Source organism: Schistocerca americana, chromosome 1 (genome assembly GCF_021461395.2).
Source record: "Schistocerca americana isolate TAMUIC-IGC-003095 chromosome 1, iqSchAmer2.1, whole genome shotgun sequence".
In the NCBI taxonomy this organism is placed as follows: Eukaryota; Metazoa; Arthropoda; class Insecta; order Orthoptera; family Acrididae; genus Schistocerca; species Schistocerca americana.
In genome coordinates, this window is record NC_060119.1 from 568,249,367 (window position 1) to 568,261,601 (window position 12,235).

At 44.8% G+C, this 12,235-nt stretch overlaps 1 protein-coding gene across 1 annotated transcript in view; it reads right to left on the minus strand.

Annotated features, from left to right (window-relative positions):
- LOC124625027 (zinc finger protein 711) overlaps positions 1-12,235 on the minus strand; it is a 178,043-nt gene that overhangs the window by 65,798 nt on the left and 100,010 nt on the right. Inside the window, exon 2 of the mRNA XM_047149145.1 lies at positions 9,500-10,494. Within this exon, the coding sequence (XP_047005101.1) occupies positions 9,500-10,494 (995 nt within the window). The remainder of the gene's footprint in view (positions 1-9,499; positions 10,495-12,235) is intronic.

The following is a 12,235-nucleotide window of genomic DNA, read 5'->3' on the forward strand; positions in this document are numbered from 1 at the left end:
CGACGAAGCCACCAAAATTACGTCGGAAAATAAGAATATAGGTGTCAGCGCTTAAAACGGGAGTTGCAGCTCCAGCCTTCCTTAGCATTATTCCACAACTTTGCACACATTTCGGGTTGACGCCTCTCGCCGATTTCTTTTACAACTGAGGAAATTTAAAAACAGAACTCTAATTACCGACGATCAACATTACCTAAAGAATGTTTAGCATGTACACACTGATTATAGTGCACGCAGAACACCGTGGTCGGTAGATGTGTAGACGGCAGGGCACAAGTAGAGAGAGCGTTGGGGAGGAAGTGTCATTCTGAACTGAAGCCTACGCTCACATTTTTCGTAAATACAGTGCAAAGCGGGGGCCCTTCACGGCCACGCTTGCCTGGTGACCGTTCAAAAAGGCGTCCTCTTCTTTGGTTAGCATCTGAAACGAATTCCGCCGAAAATGCAGCGATTTATTTCGCCTGGTTTGTTAACCACTTGCAACTTTGAGAGAAGGGCCACGAGTGGGGAATTTTGAGTAAAACCTACACATTTCTATTGTTGCCATGTTCAAATATACTTCTTTTGCCAAAACTCTGCGAAGTTTACTCAGTCTAACTTCACTAATATTTCGTGCAGACGCAACTGTGAGAGAATTCTGAAACAGTGGTTTAGTAAGTTTATTGAGGAACGGATGAAACGCAAGGTCAGCACCTTATGGAAAAGCACATCTTCGGTACAAAATAAACATGTAATGACTTACATTGTTCCAAAACCCGTTGAATGTCTTGTTTCAGCAGCTATAGATAGCCTTTAAACATTATATTCCTTCACCGGAAAAGTCTGTAGTTAGTGGAATAACACGGCAGATAATGAAGATTTGCATAATACCCATACGACAAAATACTCTTCTCTTCGTGGCTATCATTTGCCAGAATCTCATTCCGATATCTCACATCGTTTATGAAACATGAGGAATGTTGTGGATATTTCACTCCGGCTTTATTGGTGGCGCGGTGCAATCGCAAATGAGTACGCTACGTCAGATCACATTTTTACATATTGATAACAGATAGAGACCTCCACCCAAGTCTAAAGAAAAATTCAATACGTTAGCTAAATTTCATACGCAGGAACAGATTATGTAATATCCACCAAACGCAAAATCTTAGCGACCCCTATTTTTCATTGCAGACTTTTTTCGAATTTCGAGCAATGTTTTACATCCACGTAAATATCACAATTATGACCATTAACGAAATGATGGGAACATCATAATGAACCTCACAAATAATGCTACATGAAGAGCAAAAATGAATTGTTTTACCAAATAGTTCCAATAAAATCATTTGACAAAGATTGCAGGGCGTGCGCCACCATTCTGCCATCGCCGACCGGCCGGAAGAGGGCAAACGCTTGTCGGCTGCCTCTTTTGAACAAACGATGAAAGCTGGTCACTGCGTATCGGCCACCGTATCCTGAGTGACCTCTACCAGCAACTGGAGACATTTATGTTAGTACTGTTCCACATTTCAATAGCTGCCATATCTCAGATAATTCTGATATCTGCGGTGATACATGCGAAGCACCTCAGAGGCTTTATTAATATGTAAGTAAGGAAGATAACGTCAGTAAATTATGATTAACGAAACGTGAAATACACGAACGAACATATGCTACGGCACTTGATTAAATCTGCTATATAGTTTGTTAGAGGGTATACAGCGTGCTCATGGAAAAGGATTTTTACTGCTTACGTTATTCAATCAAACACCTCTAAACTAACAGTGATACCTGAGCCACGTAATTTTAACTACTATGAATGTAAGCAACTAGAGAGATCAGGTCGTTCGTATATTTTCAGTTTTAAATAGGATCAGCTGGCGTTCTATAGGATGGATCATGAAATGTTAGATCCCTTAATCAGGTAGAAAGGATAGCGAATTTAAAATGGGAAATGGACAGATTGGAGTTGGATATAGGTCATTAGTGAAGTGAGGTTTTAGCACAGCAAGGACTTCTCGTCAGGTGACCCAAGAATGGGTATCGAATGAGTAGGTACAATAATGAATAATAAAAAGGAATATACGTAAGGTACTATGAACAACATAGTGAACAATACAACAAGTTTATATTATGCTAAGTTGCTCTGCAGATGATGAAGCCATTGAAATAAATAAATGGAGAGACGAAGATGAGGCACTTGCATCAGCCACTTACCAACCCAAGTGCTTTCTTAGGTATGTCGATGACACTTTTGTCATTTGGCGCCATGGCAGGGAGAAGCTAGATGACTTTTTGGAACTTCTAAATTCACGCCACCCAAGTATAAAATTAACTATGGAGCTAGAGAAGGATGGACAGCTCCCATTCTTGGATGTCCTGATCAAGAGGAAGGCAGATGGCACTCTGGGGCACAGTGTGTATCGTAAGCCCACCCACACTGACTTATACCTTCAAACCAGTAGCTGCCACCACCCGGCACAGAAGAATGGAGTCTTGAAAACATTAGTTCACAGGGCTCGGGCTCTCTTGGATACGGAAAGTCTGGCCACAGAGATAGAACATTTACAGCTGGTGTTCAGCAGAAATGGATACTCCTCCACAGACATCCAAAGGGCACTTTGTGCAACCAGCCAACCACAGGGTACAGAAGAGGAGCCAGATGAGGCGAAGAAGGTGGCATACCTGCCATATGCTGGACCTATTACTGCAAAGATCAGCAGAATTTTCTCAAAATATGATATAAAGAGTATCTTCTGTCCACCCTCCAAAATTGGAACAATGCTAGGGAGTGTGAAGGACAACCTGGGGCTACATAAACCAGGCATTTACAACATCCCGTGCCAGTGTGGAAAATCATACATTGGTCAGACAACCAGGACAGTGGACGTCAGGGCAAAGAACACCAGAGGCACACCAGACTCGGACAGGCAACCAAATCTGCCATAGCGGAGCACTGTCTGGAGTTCGGTCACTCCATGGACTACAACAACACCAAAATTGTGACCCAGACTCCAAGATTTTGGGACAGTGTCATAAAGGAGGCCATCGAGATCAAGGTCACAGACAACCCAATAAACCGAGACAGCGGTTACCAGCTCAGCGTGGAGTTCGGCTCTGGAGCTTATCAGGGCCCAACGAAAGGAACCAAGAAATTCCACAAGAAGTAGTAATACCGTAGGAGTAGCGCCAGGCGGGCGTGGACCGCGAACGGAGCGCCCGACGCGAGACAGGCCTCAGACAGCTGCCACAACTGCAGATGGTGGACGAGGTGGGCATGGACGTCCGTGGGAGCACCAGGGAAGTGCCAAAACTTCAGGAGCAGCGCCAAGCGGACGCGGACCACGAACTGAGCGCCAAACGCGGGTCCGGGTCAAAACCTCACAAGCAGCACCAGGCGGGCGCGGACCGCGATCGGAACGCACGTCACAGGACGGGCCTCAGACAGCTGCCACAGATGGCGACCAGTCGGGCGCGGACGTCTGAGGGAGCACCGGGGAAGAGACAACACATTACAGGCAGCGCCAGGCGGGCAGAGAGAGCACCCAGCGCCCTCTGGTCATAAATACTGGACAAGATCCTCCAATACGGCAGTAGAGCGGCCTGAGCTAGCGAGGCGAGCGCATCGTTGCCGTTGCGCGCTACGCTTACTCGGCCGTTGAGAGCTCGTGAAGAGGTTTCTGTGCTGTGGGCACCGCGTAAAGCAAGTTGTCGGACGTCGTTTTTACAACGCGTGCAGATTGTCGTGTTCCGCGCCTCGCAGCATGGGAAAGGAGGGTGTGCAGAGGAAACCTGCCGCTACGAAGGGTCCTTCGGTTGTGCAACTCACTGAGTTTGCCGACCACGCAAGGAACTCCAGAGAAGACGAGTCGCGGCCTGTCCCCCCTTTATACGTCAAGTGCAAAGGCGGGTGGACAGCGCTGTTCGACACCATTACGAATTGCGCTCGGAACGAGGTGGTCTACGAGTCTGTCGATACAGACTCGCTGATCTGCGTTCGAGCTGCAAACGTGGCCGACCACAGGGCGATCAAGGTCGCAGTGGCCGACCACACCGTCGACGCGCCGCCAGCGCGTGAGAAGGCACCTTCCGTAGGAAGGATAAAGACGACCGAGGCACTCCTCAGGGGGTTACCCTGGTGCTGTGATGAGGCAGCGGTCCGGGAAGGGCTGCTGCAAGCCGGGTTTGGTAATGCAACCGCAAGGTTGCACAACCGGACCAACAGGAAGAGAGCGCCGCTCTATGCCGTGACCGTGCAAACGGTCGACGGCGGGAGCGACGTCTTCGACTTGCGGAAGTTGCTGGGCTTCCCGGTTACGACATGGACCCCAGCCCCAGTGCTTCAGGTGCCAGGGCGAGGGCCATGTTGCGAAGCATGCGTCAAGTGCTCAGGCGAGCACGAGAGCCGCGCCTGCGACCGCGGCAGCAACGTTCTGCCGACCTGTGTCCGGTGTGGCGGCCCGCACGTCGTCAGTTGGCGCGGTTGCGCGGCTTTCTCAAGCCGCAACCGTGCAACCGTGCCGAGCGTGGCGAGGCGGCCGCGGCCGCACCGACGCAGCTGAAGAAGCGAAGACGACGTCGGAAACGACGTAGGGCGCAGAACAGTCCGGCGCAGCTGAGGGACGGCGCAGTAGCAGCTCCACCTGCCAGGGGCAGGGACGACCGCTCGGAAACGGGCAGTCAGGATGCAGCTCGCGCTTCCGAGAAGAAATGTGGCCTCGAACTCGGCACCGCCGTGAAGGAGGCCACTGCAGCCCTCAAAGCCGTCATGGCGGCAGAGAGGGCTGCCTTCGCAGCCGCCGTGGCTGCAGAGAAGGAAGAGGCCTCGAGGCAACTGCGAGCAGTCTTCGCCCGAGGCCTCAGCGCAGCAGTACCTGCGAACACTCCTGCGACCTCGCAGAAGAACGTTCGCGCGCCTGTCCCAGCGGTTGCCCCAGCAGCACCGCAGGTGAAAGGTCCAAAGAGGAAAACCGCTGCCCCAGCGGAACCGGTGGCGACGCCGACCGCTGCGGGAGCGGCCCCCACAAGGGATCGAGAAGACAAAACGGCAGCATTCATCGCACAAGCGCGAGCGAACGGCCTGACTTCCTCCGACGCTGAATTGGCGCAGCTCTCTGAACAAGCGGAGCTCCTAGAAGCTACAATAAAGAAGGGCTGCGCTGTGCAGTAGAGGAGGACGCTGAACGGTGGCCGACCGCCGCCGTTCTGCACCAGCCTGATGAAGCTGTACCAAGTCACTGACGACAAGGCGCAGCAGAGGGCCTAACAGCAACGCATGCGTTGCCGCGCCGAATTCCTTTGTTAACAGGGAGGAAGCCACTGCGGCCGGCCCTAGAGACTATAAGCGAGCCCAGCTGCGGCACCCGGACTGACCCATTTAATGAACACGCAGCACATAGGTAACGATGCACGATACCTCACACTAACCTTACCTCACCTTGCATGCTCTATCGCAAGCCGCTACTGCCCTTACTACCCGTCCTACTGTCGCAGAGGTTTTTTCCCTTGGCGCTTGCCTTGGCACTTTTTTTCCGATGCCCTTACAACCGCTACCCTTCAATCGTTTTCGACCACTTCTATCTCCTGATGGACCATGTTAATTAGTTATCTTACCCAGACGCATGGATAACATCACAGCCCGCATCCTGTGACGCTTGATTCAAAAACTAACATGTTTACGGAGGTGACAGTAGAACTTTTGGTTTGGTCACCACGTTAGTGTGGGCGTGAAGGGGCCCCATCCTATATTTACTCCAATACGGCAGTCTCAGGTAGCACCTGAAGAAGGCAACGAGTTACGTGGCCGAAATATTGTGCCAGAGTGACATAAACATCAGGCAGTAGACCCGATTATTCCACATGTCAATAAAGAAATTATTCAGATAGTTAAGGGAGACGTTAATTTAGTTGTGATGGAAACAAAAATTCGATAGCAGGAAAAGAAATCGAAGAAAAAAAATAGCCTGAGAACATGGAATGGGCCAAATGACTAAAAGGAAGCTACCTTTCATAATGTTCCACAGGGCATAATAATCGCTAATAGTTTGTTTAAAAACGATGAAAGAAGGCTGTATACGTGGAAGAGAGATTGACACACAGGAATGTTTTAAATATATTACAAAATGATATAACAAGAGATTCTGAAACCATATTTGACACTGCACATTATTTCCAAGGATAGATGTGGACACTAAGCATAATTTATTCGTTATGAACTGCAGACTAAAACTGAATGCAGAAACCAGACTGGAGTTATGGGCGTCAAGGGGCATGAAAGAGTGTTGTAGCCTATGTCCGATGTTTTTCAATCTGTACGTTGAGCATGCACTAAGGCAAGCCAAAGAAATATTTGGAGAGGGAAGTCAAGTTCAGGGAGAAGAAATAAAAACTTTAAGGTTTGTTGATGAGATGGTAATTCTGTCAGATATAACAAAGGACTTGAAAAAGCAGTTGAATAGAATGCATAGTGTCTTGAAAAGAGGTTACAAGATGAACAAAGTAAAAGAACAGTAATGGGAAGTATCAAATAAAAACAGGTGAAGCAACAAGAATTATAACAGGAAATAAGGCACTTAAATAGGTGAAGTTTGCTGTTTCAGCAGCAGAATTGATGAGAGACAATGTAGAGAGGATGTGAAATGCAGACTGACTACAGCACAAAAGGTATTTCTGAAAAGGAGGATTTTGTTAACATTGAATACAAAATTTACTGTTGGGTGGTCTTTTCTGGACGTATTTGCTGAGTCACCTGGCGCAGAAGTGAAATGTAGATGATAAATAGTTTACACAAGCATGGACTAAAAGCTTTTGCAGTGTGTGCAATAGCATTATATTGAACATTAGGTGGGTAGATTGAATTACTAACGAGGTGGTACTGAGTCAAATTTGGGAAAAATTTATGGCACACACAGGCTAAACTAAGGGATCAGTCGATAGGACACAATCTGACGCTTGAATGAAGCATCAGTGCAATAATGATGTGTAACGGGTAAAAATTGTAGAGGGTGGTCAAGGAATCAATTCAGCAAGCAAGTTCAAATTGATGTAGATTGTAGTGGTTGTTCGGAGATGAAGGTGCTTGCACAGGATAGAGTGGTATGGAGACCTCCATCAAATTAATCTTCGGACACACGAGGGCAATAACAATAATAATATCAGCAGCGTAACAGCTATTTATTCGAACCGCACTTGTTATTTTCAATTAAATTGTTTTGTTCTGCTTGTTTGTAATAAACAAGAACACAAAGCTTGTTTTCATTCACCAGCTTCACGTTCTCTCTACTGTTCTGCATTCTTTTACATTTTCTGAGAGACTTCCATGTGTTTATTTGACATAATAATGCAATTAAACAGTGATTCTACTAATGAAAATATCCTTCAACTCCAACAGAAAGGTACAGTAAAAATTGAATTATACTCTGCAGACATCTATGAAGTGAATATCAGAAGGTGGAAATAGGAGGAAACAGCTATAAAAATGCGGTCTTGGGTAAATACTGAAGACTACAAAAGCCGAATGTGTGCAGATCCAAACAGGAGATGACTTGAGACACAACATTTATTTCAGACTTAACAAGTGTACAACAAACTTGAAAACTATATAAAATGTATGAAAGGTTTTTCATCAGCTAATCATGATTCTTTACAACCTGTTTCATGAAGATGTTAAGAGTTACACGTATTCATAAAGTAGTAAACACAGTAGCAATAAAACTTTTAGCTTATTTTACTGAAATCTCTGTTTCTGTACGTTTGATCTACAGATATATACTGAGGTAACAAAAGTCATGGGACACCTCCCAGCCGGCCGGGGTGGCCGAGCGGTTCTAGGCGCTACAGTCTGGAACCGCGCAACTGCTACGGTCGCAGGTTCGAATCCTGCCTCGGGCATGGGTGTGTGTGATGTCCTTAGGTTAGTTAGGTTTAAGTAGTTCTAAGTTCTAGGGGACTGACGTCCTCAAATTTAAGTCCCATAGTGCTCAGAGCCATTTTTGAACACCTCCCAACATCGCGTCGGACTTACTTCCACACATCGCAGTGCGGCAACTCGATGGAGAATGGACTCAACAAGTCGTTGGTAGCCCCCTGCAGAAATATTGAGCTATGCTGCCTCCACAGCCGTCCATAACTGCTTAGGTGTTACCCGTGCAGTATTTTGGGCACAAACTGACCTCTCGATTATGTATCCTAAATGTTCGATTGGATTCACGTCAGGTGATGTGGGTGGCCCAATCATTTGCTCGAATTGCTCATTCTGTTCTTCAAACGAATCGCAAACAATTGTGGCCTAGTGACATGGCGTACTGGGATCCACAAAAATTCCATCGTTGTTTGGGAACATGAAATCCAAGAATGGCGGAAAATAGTCTCCAAGTAGCCGGACAATCATTTCCAGTCATTGACTGGTTCAGCTGGACCAGAGGATTCAGTCCATTCCATGTAAACACAGCCCACACCATTATGGAGGCCCCACCAGCTTGCATAGTGCCTGTAGGCAACTGGAGTCCAACTGAAATCTGGACTCATTTGACAAGGCCACGGTTTTCCAGTCTTCTAGGGTCCACCCGATATGGACATGAGAGCCTAGGAGAGGAGCTGCAGGCGATGTCGTGCTGTTAGCAAAGGCACTCTAGTCGGTCGTCTGCCGCCACAGTCCTTTAACGACAAATTTTGCCACACTGTCCTAATGGATACGTTCATCGTACTTCCCACATTGATCTCTGCAATCATTTTACGCATTGTTGCTTGTCTGCTAACACTGACAACTCTGCGGCATTTGCAACATTTTACTCAGTGTTGCTTATCTCCTAGCACTGGCAACTCTACCAAAAACGCCGCTACTTTCGATCGTTACGTGAAGGCCGTGAGACACTGCATTGTTCGTGGTGAGAGGTAATGCCTGACAGTTGGTATTCTCGGTAAACTTTTGACACTGTGAATCTCGGAATATTTAATTCCCTAAACGATTTCCGAGATGGGGTGTCCCATGCGTCTAGCTCCAACTATCATTCTGCGTTCAAAGTCTGTTAATTCCCATCGTGAGGCCATAATGAAGTGTGAAACCTTTTCACATGCGTCACCTGAGTACAAATGACAGCACGTCCAATGCACTGCCCTTTATACCATCTGTGTATGTGCATATCGCTATCCCACGACTTTAGTCACCTCACTGAATAGTGCACCTTGACTGATTGCTGCTGTTCAAACTATTTCACTAACTAGCATATAGTTATTGGTGTTCTGCGTTACTATAGTATTAATTCTGTTATTCATGTTAATATTTTCATTAAATTCTCTCTTTTGGCAGGGAAAAGTTCTGATTAAGAAAGTAACCTAATCACTAATTGCATTGTACAAGTATCTTTTGGTTCATCACATTTGAAGAATAACATGTTACTAAATGTGTCTTTTTTATTACTATGAACTTTAATGAATCACCTACCTGTTGCTGCAAAACTTTAGTACATGACTTAAATCACTGTTTGCAAGAATTTAAGTAATTTTGATTACTACAAACCTGTTTTTATGTTGTATGAGATTGCTGTACCGGCGAAACGTCTCACAACACAAATCACATCTAATAGGAGCTTCTCCAGTGTGAACATTAGTGTGTTCAGTCAATTTTTGTTTGGTTATAAATGATTTGTCACAAACACCGCACTTAAATGGTTTGATTCCTAGATGCCTGTTTGTATGGAGGTTAAGGTTCTGATGTCTCGTGAAGAACTTTCCACAATATTTGCATTCCAGAGGATGTATTTTTAAATGTGCACGGTACAAAACGTCGGTGCTGAAAGCTTCCTGACAAGTTGGACAGATATGACAACCCCGTTTCTTTCTGAGTTTGTGTGCTGTGTGCACATGTTCTTTCAAATCATCTTGCGATGTAAAAACCAAAGCACAGTTCACTGAAATGCATTTATATTCTTGTTTCACTGTGTCTTCCGGACCATTTCCTGTCTGTGTCTCACCTACTGCAGGCTCTGGTTTGAGTTTGGCGACTAAACCATCACCTGTTTTTATTTTTTTCTGATCAGGGTCCACATCCAATACAGGAGTATCAGTTTTCTCAGTCTTAATCTTCACCGCTGATGAACTACTTGGACCATTACTGTCAGGCGTCCTTGCAGTAGACAAGCTCTCAGCAGGAGGAACGCATAGGTCTACATTTTTATTTTCTACTTTCACAGTCTCTACAAGTTCTTCCTTCACAGTAGGAGCACTGAAAACGTCACCAAATTGTTTATCCTTACGTACTTCTGTTGCATCCGTGTGGAACCTCCTACGATGAACTCTCCTCTCCTTAGGACAATTGAATATTTCAGTGCAAGAAAGACACTTGTACACTTTCTTCATTTTACCCTTCTTAGAAACACTTTCTCTTACACTACTTTTGGCAACCGGTAGGTCATTTAGTGGTCTACTTGTTTCTGTATCTGAACCATCTGATGCGCCCCAGCTCTCTCTTGCTAGCAGGTCATACGAAGTTGAGACATCTCCATCGTTGTAGCTCTGTAACAAAAAAGAACAAATAAAATTCACACATACATGTCGCCCTCCCTCTTATTCTTTATACCGCTACTATTGTCGTTTGAAGAAATACGCAAACAATCTATGTTTTCAAGGAATGTAAGATTTTTCAAACACGCATTATACGATTATGTGAAACAAAGGCATTTCAGAGTGATATGATACAAAAGGATACCAGTAAATGATACCTAGTAAAACTAAAATAATTGTGCAACAGACTTCAAGAAAATTACTCCATGAAGAAGTGATGTAAACCGGCAAATCTCCACAACTTTTAATGCAAAATATATATAACAATATTTAAAATTATTGTGCATTGATTTACGGTACGTGAATAATTCCATCTGCGCCTTCCTAGGGCTTGCCCCCCCCCCCCCCCCCCCCTCTTGGTCATGGCAATTCTGTCTTAAAGCACGGACTATATCTTGTCATTTAGTTAATTACCTTACTGATAACAAAACGGCTTAGATCAGTGTCCCCATGTCGAGACAAAAATCTACCTGATCAGTGCTGAATCTGTAGGTTTACAAGTGTGCTGAAGATACAGTTCGTGACCACTGCATAACTCACAAAATCAAAAATCTACATAACTTGAATCTGATCTACACAGATTTTGAATATGTCTGTTACAATAGGAGAAACATGTGGAATGACTAAGCATTTGTATTAAAAAAAAAACATACATTACACTAATATGAATGTAGGCCAACTTTTTTCTTAACTTGTTTCGACTGCGTGAAACCCAAGGTCTCTACAAAACTAGTAATCACTTTATTCTGTTACTGTGTACTTTAACGTCGAAATGTTCTAAGCAAAATGATAAAAAATATGAAGAGTGATAACAATTAAAGAAATAACTTCTTGTATTTGTTTCCTTGTCACAAAGACAGCTAATGAAGGAACACGTTCATTAGCAATAACTGCATAAGAACTGTTTCCACGTTTTGTGATACATTTTCCCTTTGGAAATTCACTTTACAAACACAACGTGACAATTGTTCATTTTCGTATGTCTTCGCTTTTGTGAGAATGTTGACTGGAATACACTCTTCGAAATTCTGAAGGTAGCAGGGATAAAATGCTATCTACAACCTGTACAGAAACCGAACTGCAGGTATACGTAAGAATCGACGGCTATGAAAGTCAGGCAGGGTTCAAGCTTGTTCGCGAAGTTACTCTTTCTGTACACTGAACTAGTAGTAGGGAAAATCCGACATAAATTAGGAAAGGGATCGAAGTTTAGGGATAAGGAGGACACACTGAGGTTTGCCGATGACACTGCAATTCTGCCAGAGATGGCAAAAGATTAAGTAGGTTAGTTGACCGAAACGGACAATTTCTTTATAAAAGGTTATAAGATTATCAGTTAAAACAACAAGGGTAATGGAATGTGGAATCATATCAAGTGATGCTGAGGAAATCTGATTAGAAAGGGAGACACTAGAAGTAGCAGATCTGTTTTGCGATCGGTAAGAGCGTATCTGAAAGAGAGGAATTTGCTAGCACTGGCTTCAAATTTACGAGTTAGAAATTCTTATCTGCAGGTGTTTGTCTGGAGTGTACCCTTGTACAGAAATGAAACGGGGACGATGAACAGTCCAGACATAAGGAGAACAGAACTTTTTGAATGGGGTGAAACAGAATAATGTCTCAGATAAAAGGTTTAATAATTACTGAAGATGACTGAATGACATTGAGGAGAAAATAAATTTATGGCACAATA